The sequence below is a fragment of the Nuphar pumila genome, chromosome 12, assembly GCF_984573655.1.
Source record: "Nuphar pumila chromosome 12, dmNupPumi1.hap1.1, whole genome shotgun sequence".
In the NCBI taxonomy this organism is placed as follows: domain Eukaryota; kingdom Viridiplantae; phylum Streptophyta; class Magnoliopsida; order Nymphaeales; family Nymphaeaceae; genus Nuphar; species Nuphar pumila.
Genome location: NC_143260.1, coordinates 106616069 through 106638380, shown reverse-complemented (window position 1 = coordinate 106638380; position 22312 = coordinate 106616069). Strand labels below are relative to the sequence as shown.

The 22312-nt window shown below is 37.4% G+C and overlaps 1 protein-coding gene across 1 annotated transcript; it reads left to right on the top strand.

The window, feature by feature from the left end:
• The first annotated feature begins 11638 nt into the window (after positions 1-11638).
• On the top strand, positions 11639-21575 carry LOC149821491 (26S proteasome non-ATPase regulatory subunit 7 homolog A-like). The gene is made up of 9 exons (XM_089982986.1): positions 11639-12086; positions 12874-12966; positions 13120-13201; positions 17429-17525; positions 17610-17685; positions 19956-20014; positions 20106-20228; positions 20959-21102; positions 21207-21575. The coding sequence occupies exons 1-9, from the start codon at positions 11900-11902 to the stop codon at positions 21276-21278; spliced, it is 933 nt and encodes a 310-aa protein (XP_089839112.1). The 5' UTR covers positions 11639-11899; the 3' UTR covers positions 21279-21575.
• Positions 21576-22312: the final 737 nt, after the last annotated feature.

Here is a 22312-nt window from a genome sequence, read left to right as displayed (position 1 = left end):
CACTTATTAGGCTGGGACAAAGTGTAAAAACCTCAGGTCCAGCTAGCAAAGGTAGCTAACCAACACCAATGTCCATGGGTCCAACTAGTCACTATCTCATAATTGAATCAATTTGGGTCCCAGGATTTTCAAATCATGTCTCCCTTAGATAGAAGAGTATGAAGAAAGGTGCAACAAGCATACAAGAACAAGTACGGTGGAAACTCAGGGGAGGGTCTCTAGTCAAATTCTGGTATGATCCTTGGTGCCTTCAAGGCCCATTAATCCACTTCTTACCTCAAAATACCAGACACACTATGTATAATAGTCTAAGCCATATTATGGTAAAAGGTCAAATCAACAATGAATTGGCCCCTCAATATTGATTTGTGGACTCGATTCTTCGAGTCTCTGAAGTTGTTAGGCTAGCAGTCAACAATCAGTCTTGGGCACTTGGGTTGCCTAACCATATTAAGTGGTTGCCTAAAAACCAGTTTTTAGTTAAATCGGTTTAGAAGCCCATTTGTTCCAGAGGTCAAAGAGAATATGTAATGAAACAAATATGGATAAGGCAGGGGTTTCCAAGAGTTGTATTTACGATGTGATCGGCCTACGAGGACCGGTTACTGATCCATAACCGGCTTCACAGATTCGGCTAGCAATTCCCAAGTTCTCTATGTTCATCAGATGGTGAGGATCCTCGTCACCTCTTCTTTTTGTGCTTGGTAAGTCGGTCCTTGTGGAGGCTTGTAATGATTCTATATGGAGTTAAATGGATGCCCATAGGAAACATAAAGTTAAATATTCGATCATGGTTCTCTATCAAATTTGATGATATGCAGGTCCATTGGAGCTGGAAAAGAAATTTCCAAATCATTATCTGGTTTATTTGGAAGACTCATAACAGACAGATTTTTGGGGACATTTGCAAGCCTGCCCAACAAATATAGAAAGAAGGTCTGGTAACAATGAGGGAGCACGTTCTTTAGGTACTACACAATTCAGTTGAGCCTGTGGTAGGGCGATGGAGCAAATTAACCTATTGGTTTTCCCTAGAGGAAGGTTGGATCCAAGTCTGTTTGTCATGGGGTTTTTTGTATCAGTTGGCATTTTGGGTTCATAGTCAGGAATCATTGGGGCTCTTTTATTTGGCAGGTACTACAAGGATGCATGTCAGTAGCGGTGACTCATTAACGACAACACAAAAAGTCTCCGCTATTGTTGGAGTTGAATTGCCACAATAATAGTATATCACCGTAATAGATATATCTATAACAATGACTTTATATATCGTTGTTAAAGATATATCTCTAACAACGATTAATAAAGGTTGTTGTTATAGATTGTCTTTAACGATGACATATGTGGCCATTAAATATTGTCGTTAAAACACTTTTAATGACAATATTTAATGCCCATTAAATATCACAGTTATTGATCAATAACAAAATTACAACATCATTATTATAAGGTTTTACTCTATAACAATGCCCTTGTATGTCGCCGTTATCAATATGTCATTAACGATAATATGTGTTACCATTAAATATTGTCGTTAAACCACTTTTATGGTTATATTTAACGGCCACTGAATGCCATCATTCTAGGTTTTACTCTATAACAATGACATTCAGGTGTCATCATTAATTAGAGCCAGTACGATGCCCTAATTCTATTTTTTTTTCTCTCCCTCTGCAATCTCTCTCTGTTGCCAGACCACCTCCTTCCTATTATCACCCTGCCCAGGTGACACTACTTGATCATCGTCGAACCAAGGATTGATCCTATCTCTCACTGTGATTTCTCTAGGTGACACTATTGGCCACCACCTCTAATCCCTGTGTAGGGTGACACCGCCTGACCATTACTAGAGGATACTCTCTCTCTCTCTCTCTCTCTCTCTCTCTCTCTCTCTCTCTCTCTCTCTCTCTCTCTCTCTCTCTCTCTCTCTCTCTTTGCAATTTCTCTGGGTGACACTATTGACCACCACCTTCATCCCTACTCGGGTGACACTATCAGACCGTCATTCCTTTCTTTGTCTCTGTGATCTCTCTCATCTCTGCTCGAGTGACACTTTCTGACACGCCTCTCTCTGCTCTCTGCGATCTACATGGAACTTTAAAAGTAACATGGGGCTTGTTGTAAGGATAGATGTGCATCTTACTTTCTAGGCCCACTCTAAAGGGTGAAGTGAATTTCTCATTGAAAGCACAGAAGTGCATACAGAAGGGATGTATTGCTTTTCTTGTTAGTATCAATCTAGTCGAACCTAAGACTGCGTCGATAGAGGAGTTAAACGTAGTAAGAGAATTCTAAGATGTATTCCTGAAAGAGTTACCTGGACTTCCTCTGCAGTGAGAAGTGGAGTTCAAATTTGAGATATTACGTGGAACATCACCAATTTTCAAAGCATAGTACCATATGGCGTCAGCCGAACTCGAGGAATCGAAGAAGCAACTATAAGAGCTTATGGATCGAAAATTCATTTGACCGAGTGTATCTCCTTGGGGTGCATCAATATTATTTATAATGAAAAAGGATAAACAATGAGATTGCGCATTAACTACATGATGCTCAATCAAGCTACCATCAAGAATAAGTATCCATCCTGTATCGAGGATTTATTTGATCAACTACAAAAAGCAAAAGTATTTTCAAAGATCGATATTAAAACTGGATATCATCAACTCAAAATCAAGGATGAGGATATCCCAAAGACTATCTTTCGAACGAGGTATGAACATTATGAGTTCGTAGTGATACCTTTTGGACTCACTAATGCACCAACATCCTTCATAGATCTCATGAATTGAGCATTTCTACCTTATATGAATATGTTTATGATTGTATTCATTAATGACATCTTGATTTACTCAAAGAATTCAAAGCAACCTAGAGAGCATTTGTGGATCATATTAGGAGTTCTTTGGGAGCATTAATTGTTGGCTAAGTTCTTTAAGTATGAATTTTGGCTCGAAGAAGTCATGTTTTGAGTCATGTGATATTTATGAATGGAATATCCATGGATCCTGCCAAAGTAGAAGTCGTACTAGATTGAAAGCAGCCTAAGAATGTTAGCGACATTAAGAATTTCTTGGTCTAGCATGATACTATCGATGATTTATTCAAGACTTTTCTAGGATTGCTTTACCTATGACCAAACTCTTGCACAAAGAAATCGAGTTTGAATGGACAAACAAATGCAAAGAGAGTTTCTAGATTTTGAAGAAAAAGCTCACAACGGCTCATGTCTTGGCTTTGTCTTCTGATCGAGGAGGATTTATGGTATACATAGATGCCTCTAGAACAGGTTTGGGTTGTGTGCTGATGTAAAATGATAAAGTTATAGCTTATGCATCACATCGATTGAAGACTCATGAACAAATCTATCCAACCCATGACTTGAAGCTAGCAGTAGTGGTGTTCGCACTAAAGTTATGATGACACTTGTATAGAGACAAGTTTTAAGTCTTTTTGGATCATAAGAGTCTCAAATATCTATTCTCTCATAAAGAGTTAAACATGAGACAACGATGATGCCTAGAGTTCATCAAAGACTATGAATTTACCTTATCCTATCACACAAGGAAGACAATGTTGTAGCAGACATGCTTAGTCGCAAGTCTGGTAGTGTTCTAGCCAGTCTTGTGAGAAGTTGGAAGCTTGTGGCAGATTTTATTACATAAAACTCATTTTTAGATAGTCATAGAGTTATTAAGTTGTCTGGTTTAACCATACAATCAGATATTCTCTCGAGAATCATTATTGAGCAGAAGCAAGATGTGCAGTACGAAAAACTGAAAACGCGAGTGCTGAAAGAAGGTATATCTTTTTATATTGAAAATGATGAAAGTATCTGAATGAAAGGACAACTCTGGATATCAAATAACCCTGAGCTGAGACAAAAAATTCTCAATGAAGCCCATAAGACCAAATACACCATCCATCCTGGAGGTACCAATATGTTCAAAGACTTGCAACAAAAATATTGGTGGAATGGCATGAAGCGAGAAGTAGCGGCCTACGTTTCTAGATGCTTGACTTGTCAGCAAATTAAGATCAAGCACCAAAGACCTGAAAGAACGATGCAGAGAATCGATATTCTCTAATGGAAATGTGAAGACATTACCATGGATGTTGTGGTAAGTCTACCAAGAACTTGCAGGAAGCACGATGCGATTTGGGTTATAGTTGACAGACTCACCAAGTTTGCTCACTTTTTTACCCATCAGGATTAATCAACCTCTGAAGGGTTCTACTGATTTATATATCAAGGAAATCATAAGATTACATAGGGTACAAATTTTGATTATCTCGAACCATGATTCACATTGAGATGTTGGAGACAACTTCAGTAAGCATTAGGTACAAAACTTAAGTTGAGTACCGCATTTCACCCATAGACTGATGGTCCGTCAGAAAGGACAGTTAAAACCCTGAAGGACATGATATGAGCTTGTATGCTCGATTGAAAGAATGACTGAGATGTGCATCTAAGTTTGGTAGAGTTTGCATATAACAACAACTATCACACAAGTATTGGGTTGACTCCATACGAGATTTTTTATGGAAGGCCATATAGATCACCAACTTATTGGGATAATATCGGTGAACGATCAATCAAATCACCAATGGTTTTACAACACTACACTCCGCAAGTTCAGAAAATTTGAGACAGATTAAAAACTTCCGAGGACAGACATAAGAGTTATGCTGACTAGCGACATCAGAAGCTCACTTTTGCTGAAGGAGATATGGTGTTTGTGAAAGTATCTCCTACTAAGAGGGTATTCCAATTCGAGAAGAAGGAGAAATTAAGTCAGAGATTCATTGGAGCGTTCAAAAACCTTGAACGGATCGACAAAATGGTATACCACGTGGAATTACCACCATAATATGCCCAGATACATAACATTTTTCACGTATCTATGTTACGAAAATACATTCATAATTTGTTCCACATCATCAGATATGAGGATATGGAGGTACAAGAGGATCTAACCATGTTAGAAGGATCAGTAGAGATCATTGCTCGGCGAGATCAGGTTCTGCAATCAAAGATGATTTCGTTGGTCAAGGTACGTTGGCAACACCATGGCATCGAGGAATATACACGGGAACCCAAGACTAGTATGAGAGAAAAGTATCTTGACGTATTTGTAGAGTTTCGTGATCAAATTTTATGGAAGAAATCATTTTTAATAGGGGTAGGATATAAGACCCATAAATTTTCTAAAATTTTAATACGATAAAGAGGAATTTTAATGTGAAAAATCAATGTTGTGAAAAATACTAATTTAAGGTTTAACTTAGCCAATTAATGTTGTCTATATTATTAGAATGTAGAATCTTGTTATTAATTAACCAAAAAGATTAAACCAGTGAATATTTACTGAATTGATTAGAAACAAGGCTTAAATTAACCTTAGAGTAGCTAATTACTTTTGAATTATGCCTTAAGCTATGATGTTACTTAAGGAAAAATATATTAAAGTATTTATGTAGAGTTTTGACCTAATTAGATTAGATCAAACTAGAAGATCCAAAGTAGAAGCAAAAGTAGTAAAATAGAATTTCAAAAAAATAAGAACTAAAATAGAATTTTAGAAAAATAAAGATTAAATGAAATTTCAGAAAAAATAAAGATTAAAATTGAATTTCAAAAAAATAAGGATTCAATATAGAATTTCAAGAAAAATGAGAACTAATATAGAATTATCATAAATTGAGGTTCCTAAATAGAATATCAACAAATAATAAAATAATAAATAATAAAATAAGGTAAAAAGGTAACTAGGTAGTTAAGATACTTAAATTTGAACTTAACTAGAAGACAAACAAGAGGGGGGTGATTTTTGCTAATTATTACTTGGGGATTTGTAATCTAAGTGAAATCTACTAAATCCCAAGTAGAATCTCTATAAATCCTAGGTAAATCAACAGAAGAAAAAAAGCTAGAATCCTTAGCTTGGTGTAGGTTTCCTTATTAGGAAAAGTCTTCATGTGATATGGAAGTCAAGGGTTATGGATGGAAGAATTTTATTGACAACTGGGTTGGACAAATCTCAACCCTCCATTCCTTCTAAAATATCTAAGCCACACATCTTTGAGGTAATCATTACCTCTTGCCTATAAATACCACCCCAAGTTGAGAAGGAGAGACATCCAAGAGTTCACAAACTCTTCTCTCTCTCTTTTGTTCTCTACTTCTCCCACGGTTTTGGCATTTTGCTCATCTTTTAGACTTTAGTGTAGTGTAGAGTTTTAGTGAGTTGAATGTCCAAAGGTGAAGTAGATCATGCTAGTTGCAACCACAAGTCAATGTAAGTGGATTTAGATTTTATGCATGTTGATATTTATTCAAACTCTCTCTCTCTTATTCTCTTTCTCCCCCCTCAAACCATATAAATGTGTTTTATAATGCATGTGGGTATGGTGAAGAAATTTATATATTATGTACCATCATGATTATCCCTTTTTCTTTATGTACATACTTCTTGAACCCCACATGATTTTGGCAAGGTACATGGTTGAAATCGAGGTGCACCAACCCTAATAATATTTTCTCATTTTAAGAACCATGATCAATCATAGTATTTGTGTTTTTATAAAATCTTCACTCTTGAAAATTTTAAGCATCTCACAATTTTTATTTCCCTCTAAGCATTCTTAAGAAAACATCATATTTACTACGTAATATTGAAAATCCATGTGAATGTGAATGTGAATATGGGAATTGATTTCTCAAAAATTTGTATGATTGTGATGGGATTCACAAATGAAAAATGATTTCTTGATTATCTATGTGAATGTGAAAAATTGGAATTTGGTTTCTTGAAAATTTGTGTGAATGAGATAGAATTCAAAAGGAAAAATGATTTCTTGAAAACTATGTGAATGTGATAGAATTCACAAATTTGAATTGATCTCTCAAAAATTCGTATAAATGTGGTAGAATTTACTAATTGGAATTGGTTTCTCAAAAATCCATGGGAATGTGATGGAATTCACAAAGTTGAAAATAACTTTTTGTTGACAAAAAGTCTAAGAAAAACAATTGAAGACCTACTCAAATTGTTAAGCCTTTCAATGAAAGTAAGTAGTCTCAATTGACAACGAATGGTTTCAAAAAGTAAAATGCATACTCATAATGCTTCTAACCTTGTTTAAAATTTTTACCTTTGAAAATAAAAACAACAACTATGTCAACACATCAACATACATAGTTTTTTAAAACACTTTAAAATACATACATGCATGGATGAAGGCGGGACAAACCTAGTTCAGACGCTAGTGTGGTCCAGACTAGGTCTGCACCACACCCAGACCATGCAGGTTTGAACCAGCCACGGGTTCAGACCTGGGTCAATTTGGGTTGGCACAGGCCCACCTGAAACTGAGTTTGGACAGTTTGCGTAGAGGCAGCTCGAACCGGCTGGACTGAGTGGTTCGGTCCTGCCAAGGTTTAAACCTTTGGTGTTGTCTGATCTAGACCAGATGCTGGTTGGACAGACCAACATCCAGCAGGTTCACCCTTTGAAAAATTGAAACAAAGGAAAGAAAAAGATTTGCAAACCAAGAATTAGTTTTGAGGAATCGATATAAATTGTTTTACGCAACAAACTACCTTGCAAATTTTTTTATATGCGTACTTGAAAGGTCTACGCGAAAGCTTGAGTTTTTTCATACATAAAAATAGCATCATTAGATGCTCATACACTTTCAAAATTAAGTGTTTGGTGAGCTATGCAATACAAAGGATAAATTCTGATTGACTACACATTTGGATATGATTAAAACAATGATACATTGTTCAAAAATCAAATACATGTATGTATATGATTCCAATTAGTGCAATATGATTTTGCATGACTGACACTTTTACACATGCTTATGATAAAGGCAAGCAGCCTTGCAATATCTATGCTTATAGAATTCACCATATGAAAAACATTCACGGGAATCATGTTTATTTATGCTCATGAAATATGATGAGTGCACTTAGACATAGAACAATTATACTTATGCTTGACAACAATATATTGAGTCATAATGTCCATGCATAGGCCGAGTGCCATATGATAACTCTTGTTTTGTATTGTAGTAAATTGCTTATGAAATAGTAAGGTTATGCGAAAAAAAATGCATATGATATGAAAAAATGTGTGTACATGCATAAGTAGCATATGATGCATAGAAGCCTGTGATTATGATGTTTATGTTTTTATAAGATTATTGCCTCTAAGATCTGCTATGATGCCTTGGTAAAATTATATGCATAGTACTTAGAAGAAGTATATATAATTGCATCAGAATTGTTATGCTATAACATGATGTATTGAGGCATGATGAACATCATTTGACTTATGTGTGATATGAACTAACTCTAAAATGCATTGGTGCTCTAATGAGAGCTTGGGTGGGCTGCGACCCCACATCGTGAGAGGAAGTCTCACTACATATGCAAGCAGCCATACATTTAAGATCTTGGTTATCGCCTTCACAGGCAAGGTGTTCACTTGGGAGCACATGATTTGGGTTAGACAAGACCTTATCATGTCATATTGCCCTAAGGGGAGTATAGGGGCTATTAAGCCTAACTACCTCATGAAACTAGGGCATGATTACTAATTACCCTAATGAAGATGGAGCCGCCCATATCACCCATTCACACTTTGGTCTACCTTAAAGATGGTGGAATGATACAACCCCGAGTGACAAATGTTGTATGTAGGTTTTAGCTACATGTCATACCGACTTAAAATGAGGAGCAAAGGTGTTCTGCGGGTTGATCAACGCAGATAGGCGCGGATTGTTAAGCGCACGCAGGCACGTGATGTATAGCAAACTCATGCGCAGGGATATTGTGGTGCATGCAGGTGCAAATAATACTCAAGTGCGCACATGCACAGGATTGAGTGCACGCGGGCGTAAGCATTAGGGACACATGCAAGGGAGTGAGCGCACACGGGCGGGCGCATGCGTTAGGGAGCGCATGCATGCGCTTGCTGCTCTGATGCGCACGACTTAAGCGATCAGTTCTAGACTCGTGGCTTGTGTCGCGACTCATTACTCGTCATGAGCCGTGTCAAAACTGAATGGCATGTGAAAGATCAGAAACTACTTCCTTATCAGAAGATTATTTTAGCTCTCATTGATAGCTTCAAAGAATTTCAGCTTTATTATATCAAAAGAGAGTTCAATCAAATAGCTAATGGCTTAGCTAGCCTAGGCTCCATTATGTCCTTCAAAGACGGTGAATCTTGTCGTTCTTTTGAAATGGACAGACTTAATCAACATGCCTTCATTCCAGACATGCAAATCAACTAGGCAAAGCAAAGGAAGAAGCCTTGGTACTAAGATATCAAAATTTTTACTAAAATCGGTGAGCTTCCATTAGAATTGTCAAAGAGGGAACAACTAGCGATTCAGCGCATGTCCGCCCAATATTTCATTCTCGTCGATGTCCTTTATCGTTGTGGGTTCAATGCCGAGTATTCTAGATGCTTGGACAAAGATGAAACCAAGGAGGTCGTTCGAGAAACGTACGAAGGTATTTATGACGGTCACATTGGTTATCAGACCCTTGTTAAGCAGATCATTTGAGCAGGGTACTATTGAAAAATCATGCAACCTCTGTCACTCAGAGTTAGAGAGGTCGAGGTTACCTAGAAACGGTAGGCCTCACGCTGCAGTGGTTGGGATTGTAATCCGGGTTTGCCCTTGCGCAAAAAATCTCTTAGTTCTTTGAGACTACAGACTTGGGTTGGTTTACCCAGTCACTAATATGCTATGACAAAAATACAATTTGTATAATAAACACCATACTATGTTCTAGTGGCATGATGACAAATGCATCTGCGTACTCAGAGGAAGTAAAGACTATCAAAATTAAAAATACTAACCTTATTAACTGACTAACATAGCTAGTTATAATTTACTGCATATTTGAGATTCTAATTATGTTATTGCATATTTGAGATTCCAAGTTATGATCATGTTATTGCATAAAATGAGATTCTGAATTATGTGCAAGTTCATTCATATTGTTGTATGATATTTTATGTCATGGTATTAAAGCTACATGAATTGTAAGAAGCATATGACTGTCCTGAAGCATGTTATGATAGATGTTTTGATTATTTATCATAATGCATGATGTGTAATTTTGCTTATCGGCCTGTAAGAGTTTTAACCCCGTTTCATGAAGCACAAACAACGAATGATGATGTAGTACGAGAATGTGGTGTGCGGCGAGGCTATGATCCATTCTTCACTAACTAAGTTGTCGATCTTGAAACTAGTTGTTGAGTGTCTCATTTTTAATGAGATGTTTTAATGATATTTGATGATATATAACATTTCAAACTATATATGACTCATGGAATGAAAACTATTTCTTTTGGTTTGTGAGATGGATCTCTATTTCAAATACGTAACTCATTGTTGCAACCCGTTAGGATTGTTCGACCTTTAAAACCCAAACTATTTTCATTGTACTATTTCAAAAAAAAAATTTAAAGCTAAAATTTTACATTTTTAAGTTAGAAATTTTGGGGCATTAAGGCTTGAAAATCAATTGCTCAAAATTTGTGTAAATATTCAAAATTATATTTATTGATCTGATTACGATGATCTAACAGTCGATTCAAAGCAAATGGACCACGTTGAATGCATATTCAAGGTTAGATTTGCAAAGTACTATATAAAAATTTCAGTTCATCTTACTTTGAGTCTATTTATATTCATGTGCCATAAGTTTCAATTACTCCTTAAGGCCAGCCAACCCTTTCCAACTCCAACCCTTTACAGACTAAGAATGGTTTTGGGATCATGCGCAATCACATTGCACAAATACAATGTGCAGCTGCACCATTTGTTGTTGGGCTTCATTCTGACGGACTGTACAACCAAGATGGAACATTGCATTTGTGCAATGTGATTGCACTTGATCATGCATCCTCGTAATGAGCCAAGCCTAGAACAAAGCCAGATCATATTTTGCCTGTGTCCGTGTCTGTGTCCCTGTCCGTGTCCGTGTCCGTGTCCGTGTCTGTGTGACATTGGACCCACTTGCATGAAGAAGGGTACCAAACGATGTCATAGCCCCCCCCCCAAACAACACAACGGACATGCTCGGACACGTGCACATGGTAGCGTCAATATTTTAATATTAGTTTAATAATTGTAAGTATTATTTTAATATTTAAATATTAAAGTTAATTTTTTATAGAACAAAAATTGTAAACATTTTGGGTTTTCGTATCCTGTAATTTTTTAAAGAAAAATAATCCTAATCACCGACCACACATTGGCTGAATGAAACCCTAGGGTCCCTTACCCACAGAGGACTACACTCAACTATGACCTTGCAGGTTGCAGCAAGGAGTTCCAGCTGTGAGTTTTAAACTAGTGACGTCCCATCAATTTGGTGACATTCACATCTGATTCCTACCAGATGAACGGAGTGCCAGTAGGACAACTCATTCCATGTTAAAAAAAATCAATATTAAGAGTCGAGTTAGCGTCACACATCCTCGTGTCTACGTGTCCTTGTGACATAGACTGACTCGGGTGGAACCGAGCCAAGGGCTGCTTTAGGTTAGGGACATTTGGTTCGTTGAGGCAAATCTATTCCTTTCGTGTGGGAGAGGTTACCTTCATCCTTATTGCGTTAGCCTCTCTCTTTAGAGCTTCGGTGCGCTTTAAAAGGGGATCGCGACTCCGGCGATCCGCCAGAAGCCCGGCGACCTCTCCCTCGAAGCAGAGTCCGGAAACCCTAGATCTCAATCCCACCCTCTCCTCGTCTTCTTCTTCTTCTCTCTCTGTGTTTCCTGTTTTAGGGTTTTCCTGTTGCGCAGAGGGAGGCGGGGGATCGGGAGGAGAGGGCGCGGAGGGCGCCATTTCGGAAGCGTCGGCGATGGATGTGATCAAGACGCAGCAGATATTGTCCCGGCCCGTCGAGAAGGTGGTCGTCCACCCGCTCGTCCTCCTCAGCATCGTCGATCACTACAACAGGGTCGCCAGGGACACTCGGAAGAGAGTTATCGGCGTCCTCCTTGGCTGCTCCTTCAGAGGCGTCGTCGATGTCACCAATAGCTACGCCGGTTAGCGTCATTCCTCTCTCTCTTTCGTTTCTTTTCTTCTCCTTCGTGATTTCTGTTGATTCTTGGTTTGTGCTTGTTCGAACGTCATGTTCTCGGAGATTTGATTGGTCGATTCGTTTGTAAGTTTTAGTTCTGGTTGTTATGGGATCGAAAGGAGAAGATTTTTTTTCTGAAGTTTCACATATTGCTCGTTCGATGATGAGCTTCAAATTTTATACATCCTTTTTTAAGCGTGCTCTAGTGTTTTCATTTTGACAATTGAAAATAGAGATTCACATTATGAGGACAAATTTATTTCTATGTGGAAGTATTGTGAATATGGAAAGAGAGTAAACTATTTTGAAGTTCTAGATTTTATGTTTGATTCGGAGAGCTTTGGAGTTCTGACTAAGGTTTCCCCTTTTTCATTTAGTATCTTTTGGAGGTAGAAGAAAACTTAAAAATTGAGGTTCATTTTATAATGATTTTTTAAAAAATTTCGTTTTCCTATAATTGCAGTTTTCTCATTTCTTTGTGAAGGACCAATTGTATTAATGGGCTTGAGGTGAATGACATTTTAAACATATAAGTCTCTATAACCCTCCTGTTTAAGGGTTTTATGTATGTGGAATTATGAGCACATAGATTGTACTCTTTCAATTACCTGCAGCCTTTCTTGCAAAATCTGTTTGACATGGTGGGTCATGGTTCTGAGCCAATTGAGGGAACCACCTAAGTGAATTGGTCAGATATTGTGTTTCACACTAATTTTTTGTTGTTGATGGGAATCATTGTTTGACATATGCAGTACCTTTTGAAGAAGATGACAAGGACCCCGGCATCTGGTTTCTTGACCACAACTACCACGAGTCGATGTTTGGGATGTTCAAGAGGATAAATGGTATCTCTTTTCTTGAACTATTCTGTGTTTCTTCTGCTTGTTAGTATCTACCAGATATGCTGCATTGTCAATCAGGGCAAAGCTGGTATCTGAATTGATGCTTGCTGTTGTTTTGGATCTTATTGTACTGAATCTTACTTTTGTGTGCCTCAGCCAAGGAACATGTTGTGGGTTGGTATAGTACGGGCCCAAAGTTGCGTGAAAATGACTTGGATGTGCATGGGTTGTTTCACGAGTAAGATCATGCATCTCTTTTTTTCATGAAGTGGTGAAAATTTGTCTTTTATTCTGAAAACCATAATGTTGAAAGCTTATTATCAGGGTTTCTTAGTATTTTCCTAAATCCATCCATTTATATCATGTGCCTCCTTGTCGGATTGTTTGCTTATACTTTGATTGGTTGAAGCAATTAATGGTTTGATGTTTGGAGTTGAATTTGTTTTCAGCTTCTTATTTCTGTCTAATTAGCATACTGTTGAGAAATTAAACTGTAGGTTTTAGGATTTTGTCCTTTTTACATCCATTGATTTAGGCTTTGTTTGGGAGCCTTTCATTGATATGGAAACACCATTTCCATGTGTTTCCAAAACGTGGTGTTGATGATGGGGTTGCCAAAGACATCCTCTTGTGAATTGTGTTAAAATATGGTGTTGGGGCCACCAACTCCATTCCCAATGCAGTATTTTGGCAACAACACTGATCCCAAACAGTAGAGAGCATGAGAGAACTGGCAGAAACTATAACACACCTCCATTTCAAGGTTCCCAAACAGAGTTTTAATGTATCTTGTGGAATTTTTGATGATGTTTGTGCTGACTCTATCATTTCAATCATTGCGTAAGGTGTAAATGCATGTTCTTTCTTTAGGTTGTTGCCACAAGACCTATACCCTTTGTTATTTTTTGATAATTGTGTGCCTTTTTTCCCCCTCCCAAATAGAAGACCTAGTCTACCATTGAATGTCCTCGTGTATTTTCAATAATGTCACCATTTTTTAGGATGTTTGGTCATTTCAATCAATTGAATTCTGCTAAAGCTGGGAGGGAGAAGGAGAATTTTGTTCTACAATTTGAGCAACCTTAATTGTCAAAAGCGATGCCTAGAGGGGTTAGGCGCAGGGCCACCACCTAGGCTTATGGGTCTACGTGGTAGGGCCACGTTTTTTCACCTAAGCTGCCTAGGCGGTCCCTAGGCTGTCCATGCCTAGGCCGCAGGGACATAGTTGTAATTTTTTTTGTCTCCTTTTTTATTTCGTTTTTTCTTTTTCTTCCTCCCACTCCAAAAACTTTCTTTTTTGTTCTCTCATTTTCTTCTTCTTTTGCTTTTCTTTTTTACCTTATTTTTTTCCTTTTTTCTTCTTCCTCCTTTCACCTCTCCTCCTCCTCTTTTTCTTCCTCTTCTTCTTCTTCTTCTTCTTCTTCTTCCTTTTTTCTCTTTTCTTTTTTTTCTTTTTTTTTCTTTTTCTCCTTTTTTTCTTTTTTCCTTCTTTTTTGTTTTTGTTGTTTACATATATGCATGTGTTTTTTACACAAACACACATATAAATATATTTTTTCAATTATATATATATATATATCCTGTCCCCTTTTTCTTTATGTCACCGTTAAGGCCCTCCAAATATCAAAGTTTTAGGGTTTTATGCTCAATTTGAACCATTAGATGTGTTTATCAATACTTATTTATTGATAAACAATCTTTGTTTCAAATTGATTTGATGTAAAAACATGAACATTTTATCATGAAATTTGTGTACAATATCAACTGATGATTTTTTTAACCTCTTTAAAATACACATCTGAGCATAAAGATGCTTAATCAATTACATGTTCTCTATTCAACAACAATCATAAACACATCTAACGGTTCAGATCGAACATAAAACATCTAAAAACTATGATTTTTGGAGGGTCCTAACAGTGACTTAACAGAGAGAGAGAGAGAGAGAGTAATCGGATGGTGTGCCCCCCAAGTTTTGGTGTATCTTCAATATTATGCCATGAATTTTGTGACATGTGACACTGAATTACACACTTCATCCATAGTTACAATCATATGTTTGTTACTAAATTTAATTATTTATTGTAATATTTTTGTTTCTCTTGATGTTTTATTTTTTTATCCCACTTATGGCGACTAGTCCCACCTAGGCTTCGACTAGCACTTTTGACAACTAAGAGAGCAACATATGAAAATGTAAATAACTTGATCAAACATTCATGAAAACAAGTTGGATTCTATCACCGATACCATACCTATTGAATCTTATTAGAGAATGTAAAATGATTGGTCTTTTTGATAGATTCACAAATAAGTATAGCTTTAGTAAATAAAAAAATACTTTCTGTGTTGCAAACAAACTGTCAAACCAATCTTTAAATGAAATAAAAATCCATACCTATGAGACCGCAAGAATAGATCTATTTATCTATGATCGAAATCGTTTGAGACACCATTGTCAATGAAAACAAAATATTGGGGAAACAAATCAAATAAAACAAAATACAGCAAATAAAGCAAATATAAATAAGGTGTTGTGTTAGATTGGCACAAGAAATAAAAATGAAGGTGGGGAAAAAGGAATCTTGTTTTTATTCACTAGAGGCCCCAAGATTGATCTCTTGTTTCTTGAGGGAGTCCCAAGGAAAACCACCTGATTAACGGTTAAAGTTTGATTAATCCTATATATGAGCTTATGTATGTACATGTGTACTATTATAGGAAACTTTTTGGGTTACCTTGTTGCAATGCGGAATGATCTTCTTGATCCCATCTTAGGAGGTGTGGCTTTTATGTAACATGTGGGTTGACATTTGTTTGGTACTGAAGTGGTAACATGGTTGAAGTTGTTTTAGCACTCAAAGAATTAGACCACTGAACCAAGTATCTACAATAGAGCATTGGTGGCTATTTGTTAATGAGGACCACAAGTGTAGGTGCTGCACCTTGAAAGCTGGGGCATACACACCTAACTGAGATTGAGCCTGACCAGTTTGAACTGGGCTTGGTGTTTTGTTGAACAGGCTCGAGCTTGCCTTGAGCTCGACTCCAGCTCACACTTGAGTGTTCAAGCTTGGGTTGAGCTTAAGCATTAATTTTTTTTTGTAAATGACAAAGTAGAAGTGTGGGCTTAAAACGATGCCACCTATTCTAACAGACAACTCTAATCGAGCTTTAACGGGCTTAAACTAGTGTTGGAGCTCAGGCTTATTTACTTAATCAAGCTTACATTTAGGCCCACCCTTATTTATTTAAGCAAACTAGTGTTTGAAGCTCGGGTTTAAACTAGTGTGGGAACTCAGCTCCTTTTAATAAATAAATGAGCTCAAGCTATGCAGCTCATTGTGCACACCTACTTGAGAACCAGGTATGGGACCACAGGTGCCCTATGAGAGTGGGAGGAACTGTGCCATGTTTTGATCAAGGGACTTAAGACTTTCATGACATGAATTGCAGTGTAGTTGGGGCTGAAAAACTTTCTATTTGGGAGGATCAGTGGGCTCTTTTGTTGTGCCTTCCTTCCTAATTTTGGAGCATGTTCATCGTGTCCATCATTATAAAGTGCTGCATTCTAGATTGTGTTATGGGACTATCAATTTGATTGTGAATATTGATCATTGTCTGAGAATAACCGTTTCAGACTGAATTGGTCAAATAGTGCTTATTTAGGGAAAAGAATGCAGTCAGTTTTCTAGACATTGTTTGCTGGTTAAGAGAGAGAAGTAGAGTCCATTAAAGTGTTGTTACCTTGTGTTCGTTGAATCAAATGTTGAACCCTTGCACAAGAAACCATATTGGACCTGATTCTACTGACAACTTTATTTAAAAAATAAAATTCAAAAGCTAGTTGATGTATTTTTTTGATCAGAGGCACCTGGAGTTAATTTTTCATGTTCTCCATAGTTGTGTACACTTCCAAACTTTGTCCTTTTTTACATGGCACAAGGACTTTCTACATGTGTATGTTTGTTTTGTTATCGCTAGGTAGTAATAAATTGTCATGTAAGTGTCTACTGTAGCTTTTTCTGCTTGGTAGTTTACTGGGCTTAAAAACTTGTATGTTTTGGGTGAGAATTTCACCTGATTCATCGATCTTCTTGTGTATTGAAGACTTGTTATTAGTTGTGTCTTGTCTTTTGTCAGGTGGGAATCCTTTTCTGTTGCACCTTAGTATCAGTGACCTTTTTTTCTTGTCCTTCTTATCCTTAACAATGTTGTGTTGCCTTGAAAAGCATGTTTCCTTTTTCTCTTCAGGGTTCCCCCTTATTGTTAGTTGCAATCTATGCATTTTCTAAATCTTAGTTTGTCTGCTTTAAATTTTGATTTTGTTCAAATTCTTACGCCAGGTTAACTTTGATAGAATGCCTTTTTTTTCTAGTACCATTACCTTGTGCTTATCAAGAAAAATGTTGTTTGTTGTAAATTATGGTTCACTGTTAACTGATGATATATTTTTCTTGCTCAGTTATGTTCCTAATCCTGTTTTGGTCATCATTGATGTACAACCGAAAGAGTTGGGCATACCTACTAAGGCTTATTATGCGGTCGAGGAGGTGAAAGAGGTTAGAAAGTACTGCATTGCTGGTTGCTGTTTTGTACCTGTAGTTTTTTGTAGGATTTTTATTAAATTTTGTGTTTATTGACAGAATGCCACCCAGAAAAGCCAGAAGGTGTTTGTGCATGTGCCTTCAGAAATTGCTGCACATGAAGTTGAGGAAATAGGTAAGAGATTCTATTGAAATAATCTGCAAGTTTTGCAGTTCTATTTGGTGATAATTTGTTGTTGTACTATCATGGTATGTTGAAAAATAATTTAAAAGTTAAATTATCAAAATGTTGATATTTAAAAAACTCATGATATTGTTATGATACCTTTTTTATTTTTTATTTTTATGCAATGTCAATATGGTTTTTTTTTCACTGTAGCTGCCAAAAGTTTAATAAGTTCTACTGTTTCTTATGCTTTTGTATTATCTTTTACATTGTCCTTTTCAATAACAAAATTGCGTTGTGACACTCTCTCTCTCTCAACACACACACACACACACAAGATGTACAATGTACCCCAACAGATCTCTTTTTCTCTCTTCTCTCCATGTGTGTTGTTAATTTGGTATGTTCTTTTTCCTATTAAATCTGTTCGCACTGGAGCAATGACTTTCATTCCATATAGATGCTTGTCAAAAGACTTGATGACTGGTTTGCATTAAAAAGAGGTGATACAAATAAAAATCTTTTTGTTCTATTTGTATGTTGATGTATTCTGTGAGATCCTTGGGTGTTGGCTCTCATTCTAAATGCTTTTGTTATGAGTATCATACTCTTTATTTGTGGTGTCATTGCCCATCAATTCTTTTGTGTTCAGTGTTCATTATAGAACAATTCCCAATATGGTTCACCATGGCTTTTGGATTCTTGTTTTGGAAACATTCATTATGCGGTTGCAAGTGAGGAAGATGAGCTTGAGTGTGTCTGGTCTTTGTCTCTTATGCTGTAGTAACTCTTGCTTCCTTAGAAGCTTTCCATATATAATTCTTTGCCCTTTCGACAATTGTCACAATCCTGAATCCTGAACTCTAGGCCTGTGCTTGGTTTGAAGCTATGTCACACGGACTCTTCTAACAGGGCACTGCACCCGCACCTAGGCGGGTGCAACACTTGGACACAGCTTCCTTTGTGTTAGGTGAAGTCAACCACACTAAGGTCCATTTCTATCCAAAAGTAAATTCAGTTAACCCTAATCAAGTTTATATATATATATATATATATATATATATATATATATATATATATATATATCCTCCCCGCACCCCCACACCCAAGTTTTTTTAAAGTGCCGCATCACCGTACTCGTACCCGCGCCTGCACCTATGTGACATAGGTTCGAAGAAGCTTTTGAGAGCTAGATAAGGCTGCTTTAGACATTTGGTCTGTTTGTCTCAAAGTTTGTCTTTCAGTTTGAAGTCTTGCCTGCATGTCCATCAGAATGTTGCAGGAAGAATTTCTCCTCTTTCTCTTTTGTTTTGTTAATGAATAATTCACCCATCTCTATCAGTTATCCTTTGAAGTTCCTGAAGTATTAGCCCATAGGAAAAAGTGCATAAGACAAAATCAGAAGAATTCCTTTTTATGTTACATGGCTTGTGTTGTTGTGACTCTTTCATAATGCATCCCTATACTATTCAACATGCTCTAGTGAATCAACTATGGAACCTGATTTTGTCTATCCTAGGCTTGATCTTTGAGTTGACTATTTTTGCCTTTGAGATAGTTGTAGGTTCAAATACAAGTGAAGAAGCCACAACATGATGTGCTTAATTTCTTAAGTGGCTTGGCTTTATTTCTGACAAGAACTTTGCAAGGATCATGTTCAGACTTGTAGATATATGTTGAACATTGCAAAGCCCCTACATGTTGCCATGTTGCTATATGGTATACATTTCCCCCCCTTAAAATTTTGGATTTCTAATTTGATGATCTTACGTATTTCAGGATATCTTACATGGGTTTGTGATGATCAAGTGTGTTTTGCTTGTATCCTGTCTTACTGTTACTAGGGTCTGGTTGCTACTGTCAATAGGTTCATGTGTCATTTCTCCCAAGTTACCTGCTTGATAGATACAATTCCTACATGCCATAGTATTTGATGGTAGATTGTGTATTCTGAATTTAGGAATTGTAATTTGAAGACCTAACCTTTATGAATTACTTGGGTCTAGGCCCTCTCGGTGATAAAGTCATGTGCATGTGACGTCAATTAGCTCCATGCACCTGTTGATGCACTATCAACTCTTGTAATTGTGACTTAATTTTGGTTTTCATATATTTTGACCTCAAAATACTGGTATGTTGTGGAGCATTTTTGATGGTTCTGAGGGTTTTTCTTTAAATAAAGATGTGGCCTTGTGTTCCTTTTTCCTTTTTTCCTCTCCCTGAATGTGGCCTGAATCCTTGTATATGTCTGATTGAACACTATTGCAAATTGATTGCAGGTGTGGAGCACCTGCTCAGGGATGTTAAGGACACAACCATTAGCACCCTTGCCACAGAGGTTTGAATTTTGTTTTAGCTCTTTTTCATGTATCTGTCCTTGAGATTGACCTTGGTTTATATTGTTATATGCCTGTATCATTCTTGTGCAGGTTACAAGCAAACTGACAGCATTGAAGGGGCTTGATGCTCGGCTTCGAGAAATACGTGGTTACTTGGATCTAGTTATTGATGGAAGACTTCCCCTAAATCATGAGATTCTGTACCATTTGCAGGTGTGCTGATTTCTCATTCACGTCACAAGATCATGTACGGTTGTCCTTATTTTAGGTAGTTGAAGTGTGTACTTTTCACGTTCTTTTCTGGTTGCACTTTTTGCAAGTGTCAACTATGAGCAATTCAGTCTTCCACTTTATGTTTCATTTATAGGGATTTTTGTTTTCTTTACTTCAGTATCTATCTCGTTAGGGGTAGGACTAGGAACCAGAGAGTGAATTAAAGTTTTACATCAAGAACCTCAAACATGCCAACTGCGAAGTCATCTTTGTTTTAAGTTGATCTTATTGGACAGAGTCTGCTTCAATGGCACCTTCAACGGTGCATTGACATCTGCCATGTTTTATGCACTAGGATGCTTTTATTTGGACAAACAATAGCAGGGCACATAATTGCCTTAATAGTTTGTCTTGTGAAGAATTAGTGTCTTCACTTCTAGATATTTTGGTGTTGCATGTTGAAAATTTGATTGTCGTGTGGATCTTTTAGACTGCAAGTAAATTCAGTAGGTTGGTCCTTTCTGTCTGGACTTTAGAGTTAAGACTAGGGTGGGTCAACAACATGTGTCAGCCTCAGCCCGGTCATTTTACGAGGTGTTCTGTTGCCACACAACTTGAGTTCTCCATGCGCTCACATGCCGTTGAGTTGGACCAGGCTGGAGTGCCTAGTCAAGCCAAGAGCTTGAGCTTTGGCGAATTTCTCCTGTTGTTAACAGATGAATCCTTGCAGGATGTGTTCAATCTACTCCCAAATCTTAATGTTAATGAGTTGATCAAGGCATTCTCTGTGAAAACAAATGACATGATGCTCGTTATCTATCTCTCTTCCCTCATTCGGAGTGTCATCGCTCTGCACAACTTGATAAACAACAAGGTACTTCAATCTCCTCATTTCTAGAGAAGTTTTTAATGTTTTCTGGTATTTTGTGAGTTGAGATTGGTGTTGGATTGCCTTTTGAATGGGTTTGTTGTTAGCAGATGCTCAACAAAGAACATGAAAAAGCTGAAGATGCAAAGCCTATGCCAATCCCTGCAGCAGCAGGAAGCTAGGGTGGGTTCCTCTTGGGGGTGTTTGTTTCTTCTGGTTATTTATTACAGCAGCGCGCTATTAGTTGTGACTGCATTTTGAGCTGAGGATGAGTGCTGCAATTGGTATTGGTTCTTGTGAAAGTTTTGTATGATCTTTGTCTCAGAAGCCTATATGTTCCACGCCTCTTGCCCCACCAGAACCAACATTTGAGCGTTTCAATAAACTAGTTGATTCTAGTATAACCGTGTAACTTAACTGCTAGGATTTCTAAACGTATAAATTGGTTCTCCTGAAGTAATTGTGGCTTTTGAACTTCATGTCACATGTTCATTGTGTCTCCTAAGACAAGCTGGAGCTTGTTCCGTAAAACCTTAGCCTCAAAGACCTGGTTGTGTTGGCTCAGCCTGCCATGCCTACAGCTGTAGTGGTCGGCCCAGAGGCCTAAAACTCCGAGGCTACGTCTCCTGCTTCCAGGGCTTGTGTTGTGCTTGACCTTGGCTTTCTCAAGGGAGGGATGCTTGCAAGGATCAAACCTCGACTGCTCGTTTGATGGCTTAGGCCATACCCCACTACAACAAAACCCCTCGTGGCGTGTTGATTACGTTCTTACCTCTGGTAAATTAACACCTGAGAGAGTTGTTTGGGCTATATCGATGTCGGATCAATCGCTAGGACGCGAGCCTGACTTGCGGCTAGGCCCCTGAATCATGATCAACCGATCTTGTAATATCTTTTTGCAGGCTAGAGGTACAAACCAATTGGATTCAATTGAACCTATGATTCTAGTATTGTGCTTTATTCCCGGATATGGATTTTAAAATTATTAATAGTACATCTGCCCGGTCCATATGGACGGGTTCCTCTAAAAGGAACGGTTTGGTAAACAACTAAAATTTTTACCAGTGATAGAAAATAAAATGATCCAAGTTACGTCTCCACATCACCCTCCACAAAAAAAGGAAAAAGAAAATAAGATAAACTAATCAAATTTATACCTTTTCATGTCACTTAAATAAATGGAAGAAAACTGTGTCCAAACTGGACGGGTCATCTT

Coding starts and splice junctions, on each gene's coding strand:
- LOC149821491 (XM_089982986.1), top strand. CDS start 11,900: ATGGATGTGATCAAGACGCAGCAGATATTGTCCCGGCCCGTCGAGAAG. Junction 20,015..20,105: donor TTAGCACCCTTGCCACAGAG/GTTTGAATTTTG, acceptor ATTCTTGTGCAG/GTTACAAGCAAACTGACAGC. Junction 21,103..21,206: donor ACAACTTGATAAACAACAAG/GTACTTCAATCT, acceptor TGTTGTTAGCAG/ATGCTCAACAAAGAACATGA.